General features: G+C 56.7%; 1 protein-coding gene across 2 annotated transcripts; it reads left to right on the top strand.

The window, feature by feature from the left end:
- Positions 1-12,883: 12,883 nt before the first annotated feature.
- Positions 12,884-17,347, top strand: SLC52A3 (solute carrier family 52 member 3). 2 transcript variants are annotated; one of them, XM_040981153.1, is made up of 5 exons: positions 12,884-13,441; positions 13,719-13,741; positions 15,126-15,611; positions 16,869-16,992; positions 17,135-17,347. In XM_040981153.1, the coding sequence occupies exons 1-5, from the start codon at positions 12,884-12,886 to the stop codon at positions 17,345-17,347; spliced, it is 1,404 nt and encodes a 467-aa protein (XP_040837087.1). The 2 variants fall into 2 exon arrangements, with proteins under 2 accessions (XP_040837087.1, XP_040837088.1); XM_040981154.1 differs by lacking the exon at positions 13,719-13,741 and having other exon boundaries at positions 15,115-15,611.
- The last annotated feature ends 6,833 nt before the right edge of the window (positions 17,348-24,180 follow it).

Here is a 24,180-nt window from a genome sequence, read left to right as displayed (position 1 = left end):
CCTATGCCCGAGTGTCCGGGAGGGACTGGTGCAAAAGCCTCGGCCAGAACCAGGAGGTGGCATCGACCTTCCAGCAAGGACCCTGCCGGCTGCTCTGTGTTCAGCCTCGGACACTCCCCACTCTGGATATTCACCACTGAGACAAGATGACATGAGAAAATATCTGATGTACTCCCTTTCAGTCTGGCCTTTAGAAGCCCAGATTCCCTTGGCATCCTACTCTCTGAAAACCCCCGTGGGTCACTGTGGCATGCAGATACCCAGGCCGTGCTGGTACCCAGTGCTACTGTCTCTGAAGAACCTTTCTCTGGTTATCTGCTCATGTATCTACCACAAAAGCAGAGGGAGAGAGAAAATGTCCCGGAGAGGGATATCATTCCCTGGGATGCCTGCCCCAGCCAGAGTTGAGCCACATCAGAGTCAGGGGCAGGGAACTCAGCCGAGGTCGCCCATGAAGTGGGCCAAGTGCTTGAGCCCTCAGCTGTTGCCCTCCCTCCACTGCCTGTTAGCAGGAGCCTGGATGGGATGCAGACAGGAGGCACGTGTCTTGAACGGTGGTGCCAATCACCTACCCTGACTATATTGTCACCCCCCAGGGCCGGCACAGTGATAATCAGGCTAATCCTCCACCTACAGTGCAGGATCCTATATGGGCACCAGTTTGAGCCCTGGCTGCTTCACTTCCAATCCAGCTACCTGCTTGTGGCCTGGGAAAGAGGTGGAGGGTGGCCCAATTCCTGGGACCCATGTACCCCTGCGGGTGATCTGGAGGAGGCTCCTGGCTCCTGGCCTTGGAGCTGCCTAGCTTTGGCTACTGTAGCCCTGTGGGGAGTGAAGCAGCGAATGGAAGATCTGTCTGTCTTTCCTTCTGTCTGTACAACTGCCTTTCAATAAATAAATAAATAGACAAATCTTGGAAACAGCATAATTGTCATTCCATAAAACCCATCTCCAGATACTATTGTCTGGGATTTGGGGGCCACAAGTATTGAATCCCTAGCAGGGAATCACCCAGAGCAGCTGGAAGGCTCCCTCTTGGATCTCCTCCATTCTGGCTAAGAACACAAGGCTGGGATCCTGGATCCAGCCAAGCCTGTTGCCCACATGGGACAACTGGAATCTCTGGGCTTGGGGCCAGGCTGGCACTGAGAGACACAGGGGAAGAAAGCAGCCAGGCCTGAGAGCCCTAGGCTGGCCCCAGTGACTCTCCAGTCCCGTTGGAGCCCGGGAGTCCTTCAGGTGTTTCAGCCTCAGAGGGCCAGCGTTCCCTCCATCTGCTCTGCTTCTCCTCCTCCCCCCTCCCCCAGCCTGTGCAGTCAGCCCTCGGCCTCCAGGGCTTGAGAGCACAAGCACATCTGGCCAACAGCAAGTGACAAGGGGAAGTCAAAGTGGAGAGCACCGGAGGGGGGAACAGAGTGGCGTGAAAGTCAAGTCCAGGACTTCCCGAAGTCGGAGCAGGAAGGGTAGAGAGGTGACTCGGTATACGCCAAGCCAATCAACCCCCAGTAAGGGCTGATGGGCGGCAGGCACAGCAGTGACACCGACAAGGGGGACACAACACCCTGTATCCGAGGGTCTGCTCCGGCCCCGGCTTCCTTGGCAATCCAGCTTCCTGCTCCTATACACCCTGGGAGACAGCAGAGGAGGGCACAGGGGCTGGGCCCCTAGAACCCATGTGACAGCCCTTGCTCGAGTTCTCGGGTTTGGGCCTCGGCCCGGCCTAGCCAGTCTTGCTTACTGTACACAGTTTCAGAATTGAACAGAAGGAAAATCTCATTCTCTGCCTGTCTTTCTGCTTTGCAAATAGAAAGGAATGAAGGAATCAGAGAGCTTAGATAAACAAAGGATCCTCTCGGGTTCTGGCTGCAAGAACCTTCCTTGCAGATGAAGCATTTTGTATCTGCCCTGTAGCCCCCAGCCGGCCTTTCGCCAGCCAGGAGACCCCATTAGGACCCCCTCCCTGCTAACTCTGAGCCAGAAAGGAGGCCTTTACTATTTCATTTATTAAATTTTTTCTTTATGAAATAATGCACACAAGAAAATTCCCTAATTTTAGGGTTTGTGCTGGGGGCACTTGGGACAGATGTCTGTCCCCACCCCCTACAACAACCGCTTGGGTCACTGGAAATCCCCACGTGCCTGCAACAGCCCACCCACCCCTCCCCAGGTTCTGATTTGGTTTACCAAACACCATGTAACCTCTCTGTGTTTTGTCTCCCTCGCATTTTGCCTGCAGGGGTGAGGACTCCTCTTTCTGCTGAGGGTCATCCAGGTATCTGTGACATGTTCGCAGGCACAAAATCAGCAACTGAAAAATAAGCCTGAATTTCAAGTCCCGCTTACAGTGGTCTTGGCAGGGCCACAGCACGTGACTGACCCTATGATGTTAGCAGAATCGCACAGGTGTGACCCTGTCACTTGGGGCCAGGCCAGACTTCAGCACATTGCTTTATTCCCTCGTTATTCTTTTCCCGTGGGGATCTTCCCACTTCTTCCCCAGTGTGTTTCTCCTTGCGGCCAATGACACTGGCTTTCTCCTTACGGCGCTGTGGAAGACTTCTCCCTCTGACAATGGAATCTATGGCAGGAAAGGAGAGCGAGTTCCTAGGAAAAACCCTAAGTACCCGGAGAGCAGGAGGATTGCAGCTCTGACAATGATTCCAACAGTGGGACTCAAACTTCAGGGTCAGCAAAGCCACATGGGACATGTCAGGGAAACCTGGGCCCGGGAAGGGAGGGAGGAACAGGTGGCTGAAGAAGGAGAAACAGATGGTGGAGGCTGGAAGGACAGAGGCTGGGGTCTCCCCTCCTCCTTCCCCTCCCTCAGACCTGCACCGACAACACAGTCCAAGGCCAGGGTCTGGGCCTGACAGATGGCATTCTGTAGGGGCTCGGGGGTGGGGCCTTGTCATAGCACAGACAGCTCATGAAAGGAGATGTCCCCGTAGTACTGCCTCGACCCCAGATGGCAGAGCCAGGTCACAGGAACTTGTAGGGAACAGAGGGGACTGAAAGGTATAGGGCCCCTCCTAGACAGCAGGCCATGCTTGGGGACAGGCTTTGTGGAGATGCCTTACCCAAGGTCTCTTTGACTTGACCCCTCTGCTTCCCATGCAAATTGGACACAGCTAAGCCCACCCTGGGCATGCAGAGGTGGGGGTTGGGGGTGCTGCTGCTTCCTGGATGTTGCCCCCTGTGGAGGGCTGGACTCCTGCTGACACCCCAGGCCCAAAGGCCCTCTCCCCAGTACAGAGCGGGGCATACAGTAAGGACAGGGACAGGAGCAGGGCTGGCTTCATCTGTCTTCTGCAGCTCGGACTGCCCTCCTGCCCACCCCAGCCCTGCTTCCTCCCACAGCCTGGCCCTTGTGGTGTTCACGCCAGGCCCTGGCACGCCCCATTCCTGCAGTCAGGGATCCCTTGCCCCATCTCTTCAACCTCCTGTGGGTTCCTTCTGGTCAGCCATGCAGCTCAAGAGAAGGGGATCAGAGAGCCAGGCAAAGCACCCTGTGGCTGGGAGGGGCCTAGACCCCTGGTGCCCCTTTCTTGGACACCCTGAGCAGCAACTGTAGTTCCAAGCAGCTGTCAGGGCCCAGCCACTCACTGTCCCCCTTCCCCGGACATCTGTCCTCAGGTTTGGAGCCAGCCAGGAAGCCCATAGCATCCTGTCCCCAGACCCTGCGAGACTGGGCCACTCTACTGGTGCCTGGGGTTGGGAGAGAATGGCAGGTCATAGTCCTCTGCACCAGCCCAGCCCTCCGTCTCTCAGGGGTCTGTGCTCCCACTATCCACTTCTTGGGACAGATGGGGAAACTGAGGGGAGTTCCTGGGCTCAAGGCCTGGATGTTTCCAAAGGACCCAAGCCCCCAAGGGCCTGCAGTGGGAAGAGATGGAGAGGAGCCAAGGGCACAGAAGGTGTCAGACATTGGCCACTCTGAGCCAACATCGCAACACCCCCTGCAGTGCCAGCATCCCAGAGGGCACCAGCATGAGTCCCACTTCCCATCCACTGCTCCACTTCCCATCCAGCTCCTGCTAGGAACCTGGGAGGCAGTAGAGGATGGCTCAAGTTCTTGGGCCTCTGCACACATTCACATGGGAGACCAAGATGAAGTGCCTAACTCCTGGCTTTGGCCTGGCCTAGCCCTGGCTGCTGTGGTCATCTGGAGAGTGAAGCACTGGGTGGAAGATCAGCCCTCACCAACCCCCCAGATAGAACAAGCATCAAAAGCAAGGACCTAATGCAGGAGGACAGTGTGGTAGAGCTGGGGAGTTGGGGAGGTCCAAGCAGAAAAGGCTCTCACTGCTTCTCCCCGCAGCTGATTACACTGTGGAGGAAGGGCAGCAGCCAGAAGTCATGGGGGATACTGTGACAGCTGGGGCAGGACAGCTGGGGCAGCAGAGAGCTGTGGGATGGCAGGCTCCCACAGAGGGATCCATCCATGGACAGTCAGTAGCCCCAGACCGCAATGCAGTTCCAGAGAAAGGGGTCCAGTAGACCTTAACATCCAATCACTAAAAGAGAAGCAGCCAGCCGGGGAAAGGCCATCTGGCCTCGGAGTTCCCCTCTAACCCAGTGGTCTTTGAAGCCTTCAGAAGCCACCCTCTGGTGGCTGACTGTGGGAACTGCAACTTCCCCCCTTACAGGTTGGTTGGTTGGTTTATTAGATATACTGAGGAGAGACAGAGAGCAAGATCTTCTGTCCGTTGATTCATTCCTCACGTGGCCTCAACGACCAGAGCTGAGCCGATCCGAAGCCAGGAGCCAGGAACTTCTTCCAGGTCTCCCATGCGGGTGCAGGGTCCCAAAGCAGTCCTTGACTGCTTTCCCAGGCCACAAGCAGGGAGCTGGATAGGAAATGGGGCCGCGGGACACGAACTGACCCTGGCACGTGCAAGGTGAGGGCTTTAGCCGCTACACTACCGCACCAGGCCCCCTTTAAGGTCTTAACCAGGAACCCCAAAGCCATGGCCGGACCAGGCGCTTCAAACACTCGCAGAAAACTAGAATTGAAGCTAACTTTATGTGGGTGTAAAAACGTTTTAAAATGCATGCGTGTTTTTTTTTCTATACTGTATATTTCCCATGTTCCTAAGTGCCCAGAATCATAAACTGCCCTCCATGGGTCCACTCACTATACACACGAGGACACTGAACATACCCGGAGACGGTGTGGGAACCCTGTCCCCACGCACAGATACCTCCGTATCTCGGGCTTCCCACTGCTGTTTTCCACAGCTGTAAGAGGCTCCCATGCCCCATCTCCCTACACACACACAAACACATCATGCAAGCCTACGTACACACACACGCACACACACACACCATGCAAGCCTGCATACACACACACATGCATATACATGCTCAGACACGTGCATACACACGCATGTGCGTACATGCTCACATGTGCACACGCACTGTCCGGGCTTCCAGATTCTTCCATGTCCTTGTAGTTGAGCACACCGGGTGGTCTCACACACACACACACACACACACACACACACACCCGTAAGGAATTTAGAACCGAGGACACTGTTTCTGACATCCACGGACTCACGCTGTGGGGATCCTGCCACACTGCAAGCCCCTACGAGACGTAAACGGACTCTGGACCGTGCCTCGCACCCCCTCGGACCCTTCAGAAGCCGCTCTCTCCCGCCCTTCCCACACTCAGGCCCGGGTGTGAGTCGAGCACAAGGTCCCGCAGCAGCAGATACCATGACGCTCCCGCGCCTCCCAGCGGCCTCTTCCGTCCGCGTCCCCGGAGAGCAGGAAGTCCCGCCCCCGCGGGGGTCGCCATCCGGGGCGCGCAGGCGCAGACGAGCGCACGTCGGCCCGGGGGTCGCTCCGAGGGACAGGGCAGGCTTGGGCCGATGTCGTCGCTGCTGCTACCCCGACCGTCCCTCAGGTTCGCTGGCAGTCGTGGATTCTGCGGGAGCTCCACGCGGAGGAGCGGAAGGCCTCCGGCCCTGGGGTTTGGCGAGTGAATGACCCGCGTCGTGGGCTCCGGGCTCCTGCCTTAAGGGGAAGAAGGGGGCCTGGGTGGGACCCGCACACTCTCCCCTGCACGTCTCCGCGCCCATCGCCGTCCCCAGGGCCAAATTGAAATCACGGAAGGAAAATCTTCACTCTGCCGGCTGCTGGGGACGGGTGTTTGGGGCGAGGCTGCGGTGTCCTGTGTCTGGCGCCCCGCATTCCTTCTGCTGCCCCAGGGCTGTCCTGGAGGTGGCCAGATTAGACCCGGCTTGACCGGAAATCCCCACCACACACATATCTTTGAAAAGAAGCTGAGATAAGAAGGCCTCGTGCACCCCAGGACAGGGCTGGATGTGGGGCGTGAAGAGGGACATGCAGTACTGGTCCTGCAGCCTTAGCTTGCACCCATGCACGCAAGCAGGCCCACTGGGCCAGGTGGCAGCCAGCCCGCCCTCCCCTCCTAGGATCCCATCCTCCCGCACACCCAATAATGTCTGTTTTTTCCTATATCATGGTCCCAGTCTTATAAATGAGTTCAGGTGAATAAATGAATCCAATGAACAAAGGTCTGGATGTGCCAGATAACAGTGAGTGTAGGGACGGACTGGGGGACAGCACCAACAACACCCCTAGGGCGGTTTCCCCACCCCTCCCAGGTACAGGTGCAGGGCTTTACCGAAAATAGTCCCAATTTCCAGAATTGGCTTATTGCAACATTCGCTGAGGCCTATAAATAGCTTTCTCATTGACAAAAGCCTCACCCTGACCCTACTCACCGATCCAATCTACTCTACATCAACCCCAAACAACCCTCAAAAGGTGTGTCTCCAATAGCCCATTGCCTCTCCTCTGACCAGTAGGCCTCACCCAGGAACATAGCTAAGAAAGACTTTATTAGCCATCTTGCTCTCTCCTTTTTTTCTTAAGATTTATTGTTAATTTTTTTTATTGGAAAGGCAGATATACAGAGAGAAGGAGACAGAAAGATCTTCTGTCCATTGGTTCACTCCCCAAGTGGCTGCAATGGCTGGAGATGAGCCAAACCAAAGCCAGAAGCTTCTTCTGGGTCCCCCACATGGGCATGGGGTGGAGTCCCAAGGCCTGGATCATCTTCCACTGCTTTCCCAGGCTGCAAGCAGGGAGCTGGAAGGGAAGTGGAACAGCCAGGACACACAAACTGTTACCTATGTGGGATCCTGGTGGATACAAGATGAGGGGTCAACCACTGGTCTCTCACACTGGGCCATCCTTTTATGTATCTTGCAAAGTCAGATTTGCAGAGAAAAGGAGAGAGAAAAAGATCTTCCATCTGCTGGTTCACTTCCCAAGTGTCTACAACAGCCAAAGCTGAGCTGATCCAAAACCAGGAGCTTCTTCCAGGTCTCCCATGTGAGGTGTAAGCAGTGCAGGGTCCAGTGGTTTTGGGCCATCCTCTTTCCCAGGCCACCAGCAGGGAGCTGGATGGAAGTGGAACAGCCAGAACATGAACCAGCACCAATATGGGATGCAAACACATACAAGGTGAGGACTTTAGCCACTGGGCTACCGCTCTGGGCCCACACTCCTTTGTGTGCATAGACTCAATTCAATACTTCAAACCTACAGTGAGTAGAGAAAGCAAGTGTGGAAATGAGATTCTGACATTGCAGGTGGCACTAGACCCCACCATCTCACAGTGCTAGCCCCGAGAACAAAACCCTTTAAAAGAAGTTATTTTAAGAACCTCTGGATATTATAAGGAATGGGAGAGTGGTTGTGTTTTTGAACCTACTACAACGCATGGCAGGTAGACTGGCAAGATAGGGACCAGCTGCTGCTGCAGGGGGAACAGAGTTGGGAGAGCCACATGGTAGCTGCTGCAGGGGCCGCAAGCTCAGAGGCATCCTGTGGCTGCAGTGTCTCCTCAGGGTGAGGTTTTCTCCCATGGGTCAACTGGTTTGGATTTGCATTGCTGGACAGAGCTGCCTGCCCCATCTGTAGCCTTGAAAATTCCCCAGTGTCCTTCCACAGGCAGTTCACAAATGAATGTGTAAATCTCGGAGGGAATCAGATGCCCCGGGGAAAATGGTCCAAAGGTTTGGGCCCTGGTACCTATGTGGGAGACCCGGAGGAAGCTCCTGGCTCCTAGCTTTGGTCTAGCCATTGTGGCCATTTGGGACATGAACCAGCACATGGAGCATCTCTCTCTTCCTCTCTGTAAATCAACCTTTCAAATAAATAAATCCAGCACTTCCTGAACTGCTGCCTGGGCCTCCACCCCTAATGTGTTCCATCAGTCATCCTGGGCGCTAGCCTGGCGGTGACCGCTCCCTGGAGTCCACACATCTGCCAGAGTCCATCCTGGCTGCCAAGGCCTGGGAGCTCTGACACCATGCAGCCTGTGTGGGAGCCAGGATTTGAATCCCAGTCCTGGCTCCGCATCTTGAGTGAGCTCTTTTATTCCCCTATCTCACAGGTGGGGCACCTGCCTCCTGGAATTCCTAAGACGTAATCAGGTGTTTGTTAGTGTCTGTCAGGGTCGCTCTGTGAGCATCAGATCAGCTTGTAAGACCCTTGACCTCTGACCCTCCATCACCCCAGAAGGCTGACATGCAGAGCAACGCATTCCTTCATAACAAGCCCTAAGACCATGCCCAGCGTGGAGCTGGCTCAGCACACACTGGCTGCTGGTTTTGCCCACCCCCCCCCCCCCCCCCCCCCCCCCCCCCCGCCCAGCCAGTGACTAGCTAAAATGTCACTGCTTGAACTGTTTCTGCTGCAGGGTCTCTATCCAGTATTCACTCACCACAAGCCCTTACCCCACTTCCTGATTCAGTGAAGACACCCCAGAAAGAGTGATCGGGCAGTGATGCGTTTGCAGTGAGGAAATCGTATCTAAAACCTGAGCCAGGGAACAGGCAGCTTGTGTTTCAGGTGGAAATTACTGCGCTGGAGGGGACATTCTTGTCATTGTAAACAAGGGCAGGTACGGGTTCATAGGGCGTCCAGTCAGCCTCGTGTGCCAACCACCATTGTATGTCCCACCTCCACTGGGGTGGAGACCGGAGTGCCAAAACTAAGTGAAGAGGGAGCGTGCTTGGCGTCACAGTTAAGACACCGTGTGCGACCCCTGCTTCCCGTGTGAGAGCACCTGGTCAGCATCCTGGCTCTGCTCCAGATCCAGCTTCCTGCCAGTGCACACCCTGGGAGGCACGCAAGTCGCTGCCACCCTCCAGAAGGCCTGGGTTGAGTTCTGGGTTCCTGGTTTCACCCTGGCCCAGCCTCTGGCTGTTAGGGATGTTCGGAGAATAAGGCAGCAGAAGGAAGATCTCTACCTGTCTCTCTTTCTCTGTATCCTTTTCAAATAGAATGAAATTCCCTTTTTCACTGGGTGGTTTTTTAGACCTCCCCGTGCTCCTGCCATTCCATCCAGGGGCTGGTGTTGGCACTTGTTCCTGAAAGACAACTTTGCAAGCCATCGGATGAAACGAGCCACCACAACCACAACAAAGAGTTTCTGCCTCCCAGGATGGGGGGAGGGGTGAGTTAACGTGCAGGTCAGTGAGTCCTCACTGAGGGCTGGGACACACTCTACAAGTAGGCTCCGCCTACTGCTCCAGGCCATGGGGCGGGGACAGGTTGCTACTAACCCAGCTGCCTCAAGGCCTCCCATGCAGAGCTCCTGGGGAAAGGGACCAGCAGGTAAGTGGGCAGAGCCTGGCAGCTGCCAGCCGGGGCTGGGAGGGCACAGTTGCAACCACCTGGGGGCATAGGACAGTGACACTGAGCACCTGCCTTGGAGAACGAACCAGCGTGGACTTTACCCAAGTTGCAGCTTGCCGGCTCAGCAGCAGACGCACAGCCTGGTGATCAGGGCTGCCTGTGCACCTGGTCGGCAAGTTGGGCTGGAGTTGGGTCAGGCAGGCTGAGCCAGCTCACTGGGCTCGCACTGAACATTGCTCGGTTGTACCTCCACGCTGCGGCCGCCCCTGCCACACTGGGGCAAGAGCCAGGAAGGGGATGGCCTGGGGGAGGCTGCTCCATCAAGGTCAGCATAGGGAGGGTGGCGAGGAGAGACTCCCCGCCCCAGCTCCTGTTATCTCCTCCTTTCCTCCCTGCTGAGGGTAGCTGAGCTTGCCTGGGCCATCCCAGCCTTTCAGAGACAGTAAACTCCAGGCTCAGAGAGGGTGAGCGGGCTGCTAAGTCACACAGCCCAGGAGCACAGGTCTGTCTGAGGATGGGATGAGCAAGGAGCCACCCGTCCCTGCCACCTGCACCTGGTTAGGAAGAGGTCAGCACAGGGAGAGCTGGGGCAACTGCTGGCTGTGTAGGGATGTCGGTGGTGGGCCAGACCCTCCCTTGTCCCACGTGCTGCTTTGTCCCCATCTCTGTCCCTCCGTCTTTCCTTCCAGTCTTCAACCCACAGGACCCGTGGCGGGGGTAGGGGTGCTTCTCCAGGAGGCTGGGACCCCGGGCACAGTGATACACAAAGCAGCATGTGTCCCATGCCCAGGCTGCAGCTGGCACTGTGCTGCGTGACTGAGCAGGCTCCCTGCAGGCTAGCCCAGGGGCTTGGTGCCTGCCAGCTGCCAGCTTGTTCCTTCAGGGCCAGCCCTGGATGGGGGTTGGGGAGAGGGGGTCAGGTGGTCCAGCCCTCCACAAAGCAGATGGCCACCTGGGCACGGGATGGCAGGGAGGGCACATGGGGTTCACCCTCCCTCGGGAGAACACAGTGCTCACCAGATAAGCCCCTGAAACCAAGCTGTGCTGATAACGCCAGCAAGATGTGAAGTCGGCAGCGCTGGGAGTGGAAGCTGCTAGAGCGCCAATGGCCAAGGTCAGGCAGGTAGGGAAGGGCATGGCCCAGCCCTCACTCTAGGGTGGACAGAGCCCTGCGTTCTTTTTGAGGGGCCTAGAACCCTCAGTTTTAGCCTCCAGTTGTGAGGCAAGAACGCAGGAGACTCCAGCCCCACACAGTACAGGGCAGCTCCACTAGCTCACACAAAGCCTTCATTACAGAAGGCCCTGCGGGCTGCCTTGGAGCCTTTTGTAGCATTTATTTATGAATTTATTTATGTATTTGAAAGACAGAGTGACAGGGAGGGAGAGAGCTTCCCACCACCAGGCCACTTCCCCAAAAGGCCATAAGGGTCAAGATTGGGCTTGGAGACTTTCCCAGAGTGGCCTGGGGGAGATGCTCAGGGCAGACCCTGCTGCCTCATCAGACCATCACCCTGAGGCATAGTCCACAGATTGGCTGTTCGACCTCTGTTGCCTTATCTGTAAAATGAATGCAACCATGATGCCCATGTAGTCATCATGGTGTGTGTGTTTGTTTGCACGCCAGGAGAGGGTAGCCATTGTTGCTGCTGTTATCCTAGTGCTTCCCCAAGGATGTTGCAGCAGTTCCGATACCAGGGACACCCCCTCTTCTTCCCTGGACCTCACAGGGCACATGTTTAAAAATTAAATGAGAGCAGGTGTGGAGGGGCCATGTGGAGCTCTCCCCCAGCCCCAGGCTGCCTGCCTTATCCTGCCTTATCTTGCCACAGCCAAAATGGCTTCCTGGCTGCTCTTTGAACAGCTGAATCTCATATCTTGCCCTGGGACTTGACAGATGAGGCCCCGCCTCCCAGGATGGGATGGGACAGGAATTTCCAGTCCGTTCTTATCTCGTGGCAGGCAGCTAGAAATGACAACATGGACAGGGCAGGTGGGCTGCGGGGAGTAGGCAGGCACCAAGGTAGGTTCTGTGGCGAAACAGGGAGAGCCGCAGGGGCAGCTGAGCATGGGGTTTCAGAGGGGACACTTGTCAGTCAATCCTGACGCCAGGGACTGGCCTGTGTGTGCCCTGCCCTCCTGGACGTGATCACAGCTACAGATCCGTTCACAGATGTTCAGCTCACTAGCTTGCAAGCCACCGAGCAGTGTAAGCAAAGAGAACTTTATTGTTGACCTGATCAGAATGGAATGCTGAGGTAGCTGCTTTGTGATGTGACCTGGTCTGGCACCTTTCAGTGCTTTATGGGCCCCTTGTCTTCCCGATTATCCATCTGTCATCTCCTGAGGCAGCGCCTGTGTCTGCCAGGTGGACACTGAGCTGTGCCCCAGGGGCTGCTTTACCGGCACCTGGCTCCTGGCCCCTGCTGGATCCCTCCCCACCCCTCACTCCAGGCCCTTCGCACTCACCACTGCCTCCTCCCCAAGTCCCTGCTTCCTCAGATATGTCCTTCCTTGCTGTCCTCGGAAAGCCTGCTTTCTGCCCACGGCCAAGAGCAGAGAGCACTGGCCAGTGCACAGTGGCAGCGTGATGGAGCAGGAGCCAGCATCCCTGAGAGAGAAAACACAGAGTTCTAGGCCTCTATCCCAAGTGGCCACCCACAGCTTCACCTTCACCCCTCCCCGGCACCTCATTTGCTTTCCTCTGAAACAGCGGGCATTTGCCTAGCCTGTCTCTCCACTTTGTCCCTACAGGCTGCTTCTCACTGTGTCCCAAGGACCAGGAGCAAGAGTGTTTAGGAGGTTGAGTGATGCCAGGCAGGGGACTTAGACCAAGTCATTCCCTTCAACCCACACACAGCTGTGGTAGGGCCCACACAGGCACCCAAGGAGCTTGGCTCCCACGGGGTGGGTGTTTAGGCTTGTGGTGCTGGCGTCCAGTGGCCATCGGGGATTCTGCAGGAGAGTTACCAGGGCTTGTCAATGTGTAAGTGACTGTCCAGCTGGAGTTGCCTAGGAGCCCCCTTCCAGCTAATAAATTCATTCACAGGAAGTAAGGCAGGGGGTGATAAGAGAAAACCTAGGGCCCCCAAGCAGTCTCCTGGCTAAGCAGTGGGCTTAGAGTCACTCATGGGGATCCCTCTCTGTCAGTCCCCCTTCAGGCTGAGCCAGGGTGGCTGAAGCCACTGGCCCCCAGGAGGATACCACCATGGCCGTGCTCACACACCTGCTGGTTTGCATCTTTGGCATGGGCTCCTGGGTGGCCATCAACGGTCTGTGGGTGGAGCTGCCGCTGCTGGTGACAGAGCTGCCTGAAGGCTGGAACCTGCCCTCCTACCTCACCGTGGTCATCCAGCTGGCCAACATCGGGCCGCTGCTGGTCAGCCTGCTGCATCGCTTCCGGCCTGGCTGCCTCTCGGAGGTTCCTGTGATCTTCACTGTGCTGGGGGTGGGCACCCTGGCCTGTCTGCTCATCGCCTTCCTCTGGAACATGACCTCCTGGCTGCAGGGCGGCCAGCACAGCGTCGCCTTCGTGGTCCTCACCTTCTTCCTGGCCCTGGTGGACTGCACCTCCTCCGTCACCTTCCTGCCCTTCATGAGCCGCCTGCCCTCCTACTATCTCACCACCTTCTTCGTGGGCGAAGGACTCAGCGGCCTCCTGCCTGCCCTGGTTGCTCTGGCCCAGGGCTCAGGGCTCACTGTCTGCGTCAATGTCACAGACAAGCCGGGCACTGCCGAGGACGGCAGCATCACGCAGGTACCCAGCGTGGCCCAGAGCCACGGCACATCCACTTCCCTCTACCTCTGCAGAGTGCTCTGTGGCTGGCCTAGGACACAAAATGACCTAAAGCACATCAGCCTCAGAAACACCATTTGAAAAAGTTTTATTTCCTTTTCATTTTATTTGAAAGGCAGAAAGATGTAGAGGGAACCAGAGCATCCATCCATTCCTGCAATAGCGGGAGCAGGGCCAGGCTGAAAGCAGGGACCCAGGACTCAGCCTGGCTCTCTCCCACATGGGTGACAGGGACCCAGGCACCCAGGCCGTCACCTGCTGCCTGCCAGGGTCTACATTGCCAGGAAGCTGCCTTGGAAGTGGAGTCTGGACTCCAATACAGGATGCAGGTTGCAGGGCTCCTAAGGGGCATGTTAAGTGCTGCTCCAAATGCCCAACCCCGGTAAAGCTGTGTGAGTAATATGTGAGCCCAACGAGAATGTGAGATGCCAAGAAGAGCAGATGATGGAAGCTTAGCACCCTATGCTACAGAAAAAAAAAAAAAATGGAGTAAGGGGACAGGGGGGCCGGTAACAGGGTAGTAGACTAAACCTCTGCCTGCAGTGTTGGCATCCCATATGAGCATCACCGGTTCAAGTTCCAGATGCTCCACTTCCAGTCCAGCTCCCTAGGATCACAGCAGACGATAGTCCAGGTCCTTGGGCCCCTGCACCCATGTAGGAGACCTGGAAGAAGCTCCGGGCTCCTGGCTTCAGACCAGCCCAGCTCTGGCTGTTGTGGTTATTTGAGGGAGGGGATTTCAGTGGATGTAATAGTAATAAGGTCTCTCTCTCTCTTTCTAAATCTGCTTTTCAAATAAAAATAATAAAATAAAACTGTAGGGGAAAAAAGGAACAAAGGCCTGGAGATTTTGCAGGGTGGTGGGATTCCAGGAGACAGAAGGGAGGAGGGGGCAGTACGTGGCACCCTTCTGTGCAGATGCAAGCATGCCAGTGATAAAATGTTGCCCACTTTCTCCTCCAGGCGCAGGAGCATTTCCTTTAGGGAATTTCCTTTGCAAAAGGCCAGCTTGGCAGAGCTGCTCCTGAGTCGGCAATTTCTCAAAATAACCAGCCGCAAGTCTCCTATGTGCCCCAAGTCGATTCTGGGGCAGTGCATCCCATTCTGGCAGTCTTTCGACGCCTGGCACATTTGCTGGGGCCAGGGGGTGTGTCCCCACACAGGAGGGAACAAGTGAGCCCCTGCAGAGGGGCCCTGTTCCCAGACAGCTCCTGGCCTGGGGGGAGCCTCTGAAACCAACCAGCCCCGCCTCCAGGCCTGTCCGTTTCTGAGGGTTAGGGGTTCCCGGAAATCCTTGGGGCCAGAGTTTGCTCCAGAATCTGCAGGTTCCTTCATCTATTGATGTCTGTAAGGCATAGAGACCTTGGAGATCTGCAGGCTCGCTCCCCAGAGGCCGGAAGCAGCCAGGGCTGCAACCCAAGCCTGGGCTGCTGGTGATGGATGGTGTAGACAGTGAAGATGCTGGGGCAAGGAGGGGGCTGGGCAGTGTGTTTCTGGAATGTTCCCTCAGGGATCTAGGGACTCTGCATTCATCTCCTTCCCAGCTCTCCTGTCTGATCCCACAGTTGTCCGTTCATCCAAACTACCAGCTTGTGTCGTGCGGTGCCCCACAGGTCAGCCTGAGCCTGCCTTTCTCTCCCCAGGGAGCCAACAGCACCTTTGCCCCGCCCGGGGACTCCGGCAGCCACCTGCAGAGCCGCTACCTGGCAGCTCGCTTCCCGCCCCTGGTCTTCTTCCTGCTGCTCTCTTTTATGATGCTGTGTTGCCTCGTCGCCTTCTTCCTCCTCCAGCGCTGGCCCCGGGGCCATGAGGCCTCTACCGAAGACCTCCTCAGCTCCCAGGTCACCCTGCATGCCATCCGGACGCCGGATGAGAAACCCCCAACCCCCCTAGGCCCAGCAGACAGCAGCAAGGGTCAGGGGCACACGGAGGAGGAGAAGGCGGGCACCCCAGGGGCTGCCCAGCTGACCTTCATCTACTCCCTGGTGGCCTTCGTCAATGCCCTCACCAACAGCGTGCTGCCCTCCGTTCAAACCTACTCGTGCCTGTCCTACGGGCCTGTCGCCTACCACCTGTCTGCCACGCTCAGCTCCATGGCCAACCCGCTCGCCTGCTTCCTCTCCATGTTCCTGCCTAGCAGGTGAGTCCCCCAACCCAGCTGGCCCTGGGGAGTCCCACCTATCAGGCTAGGCTCCCTGTGCAGTAACTGAGATCATGTCCTCTGTGGCACCTGCTGCTGCTGGGATTCAAACCCCGACTCTTCTACTCACCAGCTGCATGATGCTGCTGGATAAGCCACTTTACTTCTCAGGGCTTCCGGCATGTGTCAGTGTAACGGTAGGGTGACAGCAACTCGGCCAGGGCATGGTGGCTGGCCTCAGCTGGGCCCATCCTCCCAAGCTCTCCCAGGGGTGCTGGGCACAGGGCAGGTCCAATACCAGGGTCAGTGGCATCTTATCAGCTCTAGGGCACCAAGACTTCAAGAAAGGGCTTCAGCTGGCCCCCCCACCCTTGGGGTTTCCACTTCCCCTCTCCCCCATCATCCCCACTGTCTTTGAACAATGGGACAAATGGATAGGACACACCTCAAGCCAGGCACCACTGTGCCCTGGGCTGTGAGCAACCCATTGGCCACCTCTCTGGCTGCCTCACTCCACCCAGGAGGGACTGTGCTGGCAGGAGAGGAAGACAGAAAAATGCCAGCTGACCACAAAGCCTGGACCACCTCCCCTGGGGCTCAGAAAGCATGGAGAGAAGGCCAGTAGGGGGAGGGACAGGACCAAAAGTCAAGGCCTTTTGGAGTTGGAAAAGTCCAAAATGTTACATTTCACCCAGGGCATAGGCCAGCAAGGGGACTTCAGCACTGAGATTCCCCCAGGACAAGGGGAACCTCTCCCTACCCACCCAGGAATGGCCAGTGTCCTCAGTCACCAGACCTGGGTCCCCCTGGCCACCTGGACAGAGTCCCTTTGCCCCTGAGCTTGTCCCCCAGGGCATCCTTCTCATGAAGTTGCCTTCTCATGGCCCAGCTGAGGAGTGGGGAGGGGGCACAGCAGGTGAGACCTGGTACCCAGGAGGGAGTGGGGATCAGGCAGGCTGTGCCACTGTAAACTCATTTTGCACGGGAGGAAGCTGGGGCTCACAGCTTCAGTGCCTGGACTGGGATTTGAACCTGGGTCTCTGACACCAGAATCTGTCTTCCTGCTGGGAGATGGAACCCTGCTCTTAACCTCCAGAAGGGCCAGCCATGCTCTGAGGAGCCTCAGCAATGCACTCAAGCCATCTCGCCTAGGATTTTTCCACAAGTTCTAACCTTGACCTCGAGGATGCTGACCATTTCCTGTGACCCGCCAATGCAGAGCTCTTCCCCTGACTTGCCCCCATTGTGCCACCCTAGGTCTCTGCTGTGCCTGGGGCTCCTGGCGGTGCTGGGGACTGGATTTGGTGCCTACAACATGGCCATGGCTGTGATGAGTCCCTGTCCCCTCATGCAGGGCCACTGGGGAGGGGAAGTCCTCATTGTGAGTATCTGGGCCAACTCCCTCCCATCCCTGGGTGTCCAGGTGCCGACCCTGTCGGGAGGGGGAGGTCATCCCTTGAGCTCTCCTCGCCCGCCTGACTATGCCATCTCTGCCCTCCCCTTCCTGCCGCACCACCCTGCAGGTGGCCTCGTGGGTGCTCTTCACCGGCTGTCTCAGCTACGTCAAGGTGATGTTGGGCGTGATCCTGCGCGACCGCAGCCGCAGCGCCCTCGTGTGGTGTGGGGCGGCGGTGCAGCTGGGCTCGCTGCTCGGAGCGCTCCTCATGTTCCCGCTGGTCAATGTCCTGAGGCTCTTCTCGTCCGCTGACCCCTGCAGCCTGCAATGTTCGGCCTAGACCGGCCTGGGAGGACTCGACAGTCCTGGGGCGCCGGCCCCACCCCAATCTCCCACCGCCAGGAAACTGTGGCCAAGGTCACAGAGCAGGTGTCGGAGAGCCAAGAGGCAGCCCTCTGGCACTTGTGCTCCAAACCAAAGTCCGATCGGACCGTGGAAACCATGAGCCTCCCCCACCTCTGTTCCCGTCACTCCTTGGACTTATGAGAGGGAACTGGTTTACAGCAGCCATCTGGGGCCTGGCGCAGGAGTATGGGAAGGGAAATAGCTGGGAGGCAGAGCTGACCAGCAAGTGCCATAGCTTCTGTATGCCTCTGTCTGCTCCTCCATGAAGTGGAATTATAAAAACAAGTAACCTGCTATGTAACAGAGGCGAAGAAGGGAGCAGCGCCCAGCACCTCCTGGGAGCAGATGTCAGCAGCACCCTGACATGGCCAGACCTGCCCCCTCTGCCCCGAGCTACCCACCAGCAGTTCCTACAAGGAGTGAGTGATAGTTGGGAAGGGCCCTCCCTGGCCCATGCCGCCCTGCTGCTGGGGGACAGTGTGTCCCGCTGGGAGGTGAAGAGACATGGATGCCAACTCCCCACCCACAGCAGACTGGATGCTGGGAGCTGCGGGGCAGTTCTCCTGGGCAGAGGAAATATAACTGTCATTTTGTTTGCCTTTTCAATTTTTTTTAAGTAATAATAATAAAGACATCCCCTGTTTTTATCCTCAGAACAGCCCTCAAGGGAGTACAGTGGAAACCCGCCCCTCCCAAATGTATCAGGACCATCAGTTTAGTCGTGCCAAGGTCAAGGCTGACAGCTGAACAGGGTCAAGTGTGGAGCGAGTGCCTGGCCCAGGGACTTCCTCCTGTGGTGGATTGTTTTGCACACCTACTACCACTGTTGTTCCCCCCCCACACACACACACACCTTTGATTTATTTTAGATGAGTATTACAATCGCAGGTGTCAAAAGTCAAGAAATATACAGTGCTGTAAGGAAAAGCATCTCTGTCTGCCTTCTGCCTTCTAGTTCCTCTTAGCGGTGTTTGCAGGTCTTTGCCGCTGGGAGGGTGTGGAATGCAAGGAGAGGCAGACACATGGTCTCTCCTCTCAGACCCCTGCCCGTGGTGAACTACCCAGCACGTGGGGCTTTGGCTCACCAAGGCACTGCTCCGTCTGGGCCATGGCTCCATAGTGCTCCATGGTGTGCCTTGCCCTGTTTATCTCACCAGCCGCATTAGCCCACTTTGGGTTACTGTGATGCAAGTCGCTGGTTGCTACCTGTGGCAGCTCAAGTTTGTAAAGAGAACAGAGATTGCTTTTGGCTCACTGTTTTGAGGTCAAAATTCAGACAACATGATGCGTGCTTTGGCTCTGGCAAGGGACGTGGCAGGTGGCAGAGCGTGTGTAGGAGGATCACATGGCCTTCCAGGAAGCTGCCAAAGTGGTCAGACCCAGGCTGCATGCAGCTTGTCTACCAAACCTAAAAGAGCTGGCTTCTAGGACACGCCCCTCCAACCACTTAAGCACCTCCTACTGGACTCCACCACTTCCCAAAGCACCACACTGGGGGCAGTGGGGGAAGGGGGAGAGAAGGGAGGGATCGGTGGAGACCAAGCCTGGTGTTGAGGGGAGGCACATTCAGCGCCAAAGCTGCCACCCCAGTCCAAGCATAGGCTGCATAGATGCATTTGAAAGGATTGCAGGTGCAGGACAAAATTAAATACTTTCACCCAAGTAAAGGCAAGAACAGCTTTATTCCTGAGTCATCGTTAAAGCAGACTGCCGTGTGCATCTGGGAAACCTGGGGAAGAGCTACAGAGGCAGAGAAAAGCGTGTCCTGGTGCGGCCGGCAGGTGCAGCTCTTAAGTGCTGGCTGTCCTCACCATGATGGGACATGTGACTCAACCAAGACTCAGCCAGTCCCAGGAGTGGCCCTCAGTGGCCAGCCCCCAGATGGCCCCTCCGCACAGGAAGCCTCAGCAGGCCCTGCAGTCAGGCAGCTCCCTCCCTCCCCCCATCCTCCACCAGGTGTCTTCCTTCAAGTCAACATTCCAGAGAGGTGACTCCCAGGTCCCCAAGGTCAACACCCCTGGGAGGTAAAACTGGCAAAAGAAAAATTCATCTCTGCCTTAAAGGGACAGAGAAACGCATAAGCAAATGTCCTCAAGGAAGATGTACCTTTTAAATTTGTATTTACCGTTTACAGGAACACTTTCAACTGTTCCCTCCCCAGGAATGTTGGGACAGAATAGAATCAGGGGGACAGTTTGTCTGTACTGAAGTGGGAAGATACTGCAAGATTCACTACACACATACGCACACACACACACATACACACACACACAGTTACGCCTGCCCACACGTACACACACCTACAACACACATGCACAGGTACATACATGTGTGTACCCGCACACCCACACCTGCAGACACACACACAGGAAGTAGACACAGAAGAGCAGTGTGGTGCCACTCATGCTGTCACGGGCCGGGTGGGGGTGCATGGCGGACAAGGGACAAGGACCTTCGTGGGATGACTTCTACTGTTTCACTTTTGCTCACTGTTCTTAGACATCTTCAGCCATCAAGGTCAAGTGCACAAGTCAGTTGACCTCGACCTCCCCCTCAGGACATGGGGCTGCTATAGGGCTGCTATGGGATTGTCCTAGGACCAGTTGAGTTGGTACATGCAGGATGCTTTGCGCTGCACCTGCGAACAGACGTTGCTCAATAATTGGCACTAAAAGCCATCGGAATAGCCTTCCATTCACCCAGGCCAGCAGCCAGGAGCTGAGTATAGACGCATGCGGGGCGTGGAAGGGTGTGGAGATGGCTGCTAAGATTTGAAGCTGCCCACCCATGCCTTAAAGCAAGACTTGGGGGGAGGGAGGGCGTCGGCTCCCAGGACACACAGTCTCTGGCCCTGTCACTGAGCAGTTCCCTGGGAGCCACTGACAACCGGGGAAGGGCCCAGGCACTGTGGCTTCCTGGGGACTTGGCCTGGGCAGAGCTGCTTCGGGTTTACACATGCACAGTCTACCTGCCCAGGACTCCTGGAGCCAGGCCCAGCTTCGGCCCTGCCCTGTTCTCCCTGGCCAAGGAGAGATCATAGTCACAGGGGTTGACTCACACCTCAAGCCATGTGTTCTGCTTCTCCCCACCAAACCTGCCTCCCTACCCCCATCTCCCCACCCCTGCACAGGTCCGGCTCTGCACGTGACGCAGGAAGTAATGATCCTTGCTCTCCACATCTCTGAGCTCAACCAGGAAGAAGCTGAGTCTGGAGGGTTCTAGAACTCCAGAGCTCAGCACCGAGCCACACCCTGAGAAGACCTTGACAAGCATTACTGGCAGACTGGGCACCCCTCATTGCTGTGAGCACGCTCCCCAGGGACAGTTGTGTGGAGCAAGGGGTCCAGATGCCACCTGGAGTGCCTGGCTTCACATCCTGCTTCCACTTGCCACCCAGCTGCCTGCTAATGCCCACCCTGCAAGGCAGCAGGGGATGGCTCAAGTAGCTAGACCCCCACCAGCCATGTGGAGACCTGGATGGAGTTCCTGGCCCAGTTCTGGCTTTGGCGGGTATTTGGAGAGTGAGTCAGGACACCAGTGGATGGAAGATCTCTCTGTCTTTATGTAACTGCACGTTTGGCAAAAAGGACTCTGCAGCCGGAATGAAGGGTCCAGGCTCACACGAGGTGATAACATGGAGTTAACATGAGCATAAAAGCAGAGACTCAACAGAAGAGCCAACAAAGGGGGGGAAGGGGAACAGGGAGGGCAAGTCGGGGCTGAGGACAGGAACACCTGAGGGAGTCAGGAAGAAAAACCAAGAGAGCTAGGGCCCTGGCAGTCAGGCGTGGCCCCAGGGGCAGTCGGCCGGGGACGGGGACGGGCAAAGCAGGAAATCTTGCACAACCCTGGCAGTGCCAGAGGCCCCATCTCCGCAGCATCCCAGCCAGGCTCCCCTTCTGATGGCAGCCCCGCAAGACCCCATAGGAGACAGGAGGTCAGCAGTGTGTCCAAGCTACAAGCAGCCCCTAGAGCAGCCCAGAGTTGAGACCACATTTTTCTGCACCTTCCATGTGACTAGGAATGACGGCATGACTGTTTAGACTGATCAAGAATAATGTGTGCAACTTCTAGGAGCAAGCTCTTCACTTCCCATTCCTCTCTTCCTGCTGCCAGGCGTGCAGATGTGATGGCTGGATCCGGAGCAGCTGGTATGGGCCATGAGACCATGAGGAAGAAGCTTTGGCATGCCTAGCTATGCGCACACACATACAGTCTCAGAATGTTGTTACTACAACGTGTGTGTGTGCCAAAATGTTAGCCTAGTTAATGCTGGGGGAGGAGAGAAGTTTCAGGTGATTTTTTTCCTCCTCCTTGACACTTTGCTATACTCCAGCTTTTTCTTTGAACCTGTGATTGAACCTAAAGAAAGGAAAATGCTATAAATAGATCCTATTGTTGCACTTTCACTGGCTTCTGCTGAGCCTGCAGAGGTCTCTCTCACACACACAGACACACTTGGAGGTTCTGGGATATTTGGCAGTGTTTCCTGTGGGTTACAGAACATTTTCCTTGGATGTTCTGTTTTGCTGAACCCCAGGCCGTGAAGGCAGTTCCCTGCCCTACGTGCCTGCTGACCTCCTTTTGTGTCACCAGCAGAGGCCTGGGCTGACCAAGTGGCCCGTGGGCCTGGACGTCAACGTGGTGTGATCCTCCTTGTTCCCCACGCGAGGATCCAAGGTCCACCAGCGTGGGTTCCCAGTGGGCTCCCAGTGCCCGGGCATAGGACACCAGGCAGCTGATGTCACTTCCAAGACACCTCCCCTCACTGGAAACAGAGGCATGGACAGAGCCAGGCCCAGAACATGGCTGTGAGGACAGCAATCAGACGTGAGCCCACACAGAAAACCAGCTCTCTGGAGCCAGCTGCAGCTGTCTCTGCGGCGCGCAGGCCTCTCCCTGGGGCGGCATCTCAGGCCCTGGGAGGGAACGAGATCTTGTCCTCCCAGAGCAGCCTCCCCCACTTAACGAGCAGAGATGTGTGAGTGGGGCAAATGACCTCTGGTCTCCTCTCGGGAACCCTGCCATAGAGCCAAAGCGAAGAGGGCTTCCACGCTGCTGTCCGCATCACCTCCCTCTCGGCATGCTGGGAGACTCTCCCTGCCCGAGGAGCAGGTGGGAGCAAAGGTAGCCTGCAGCACGTGAGTGTAAAGAGACTCCCTAATGACAAAGCAAAGCCGTGGGCATCGCAGAAGTCAGAGTCTTTTACGATTTATTCTACTTATTTGGCAGACAGAGAGAAAGAGTGAGCAAATGATTCCCAAGCTGAAGTCAGGAATCAAGAACTCCATCCAGGTCTCTTATGCCAGAGCAGGGGTCTAAGTCCTTGGGCCATCCTTTGTTGCCTTCCCAGGTGCGCGGGAGCGTTGGAGGCAATGTGGGCTCATGTCAGCAGATGGCGCTGCAGTCCCAAGGAGCAGGGGAAAGGGGGGCCAAGAAATGGGTAAATTTCGTGAGCTGGGTAGGGGCTTGCAATGGACAGCGGTGCACGTGGGGGGATTCAGGCAGATGCAGGATGTCTGGCCGGGTGAGTAGTTGCCTGTGAGACACAAGTAGAGGGTCACAAGCATGTGTGACCCAAAACCAGGTCTGTCCCCACAGGCAGCATGACATACATGAATTTCCCACCATTGTTTCAACGCCCTGCAGATGATCCCATTTCCCAGGCATGGTAACTCAGCCAGAGGAGGCAAGAGAGACCTGCGCTGAGTCACCCGTGGACTCATGGCAGAGGTTAATCTCGGCCCACAGGGATATCCACAGCACCAGCATACTCTCCCGAGCCAGCTCCCCTGCGGTTCCTGCCTGGTCCAACATTGTCCAAGCAGGCCCTCTGCACCTGCTCCCCTGGCAGTCCTCACAGCAGGCCATGGGTGGGCATGTGTGTGCAGCCTCATGTTACAGAGGATGGCAGCACAGAGAGGGTAAACAACTTGCTTCAAGTCACACAGCCGAAACATGAGAGCCAGGACTGCAGCTACAGGGTGTGTGTTCTCAGCCTGCTCTCCTGGCACTCACAGGCTTGGCACAGACTGGCACCCAACTGTCCAGGGCACATGATCCCCTGAGTGCTATGGTGTGACCCGGCCACCAGCACAGCCTTCACCAGCCCTGTGGCCACTCCTCTGGGGGTCAAAGTGGAAAGGGCTGCTCTCAGATGGGCCCTGCTGAATACCTGCCAGGAAACGGAGCAGTCACAGCTCCAGCAGGAGACTTTGGATCTGGGCTGTCGTGACTGACATGCGGCCAGGGCGCCCATACGTATTGAGCTGTTTCCCATCCCCCTTGTGACAGCACTGGTCATCAAACACTGCATAACCCACAGCAACCCACTGAGTTAACCCACAATTCGGGGGCTGAACACAACAGCAGACATTTGGGCCTGAAACCGCTTCTGTGACCCTGTGACCCTGTGACCCTGTGGCCCTGTGGCCCTGCGGTCCAGCGACCCAGTGGCAGCTCAGGAGGATGTTGGCTTAGACTTTCTCATGTCATCTGAAGATGTGGCAGGGCTGGGAGAGTGGTTTCTGAGGCTGGCCAAGTCCAGGGCAGGGTGAGGGGGGATGCTGTCATCATGGGCCCCAGTGCCCCCTCCTGGACCCACCTGGCTGCCTCTCCTAGGCCAGCCACCAAGAGAGTGGGCAGGAAGCCTGCCCAATTAACAAGAACTGCCTGGTCCTCCCTCCCCATCCCTTGGTAGTCTCCATTCCACTTCCTGGTCCTGTGGATAGAATGACTCATACAACTGGCCCTGGAGTTCCCAGCCCT

Source organism: Ochotona curzoniae, unplaced genomic scaffold (genome assembly GCF_017591425.1).
Source record: "Ochotona curzoniae isolate NIBS_2020 unplaced genomic scaffold, NIBS_Ocur_1.0 contig_3520, whole genome shotgun sequence".
Lineage (NCBI taxonomy): Eukaryota > Metazoa > Chordata > Mammalia > Lagomorpha > Ochotonidae > Ochotona > Ochotona curzoniae.
Note: the sequence above shows the minus strand (reverse complement) of the source record. Positions and strands in the feature narration are given on the sequence as shown.

Coding starts and splice junctions, on each gene's coding strand:
- SLC52A3 (XM_040981153.1), top strand. CDS start 12,884: ATGGCCGTGCTCACACACCTGCTGGTTTGCATCTTTGGCATGGGCTCC. Junction 13,742..15,125: donor GTCACCTGCTGCCTGCCAGG/GTCTACATTGCC, acceptor GGGAGCCAACAG/CACCTTTGCCCCGCCCGGGG. Junction 16,993..17,134: donor GGGGAGGGGAAGTCCTCATT/GTGAGTATCTGG, acceptor ACCACCCTGCAG/GTGGCCTCGTGGGTGCTCTT.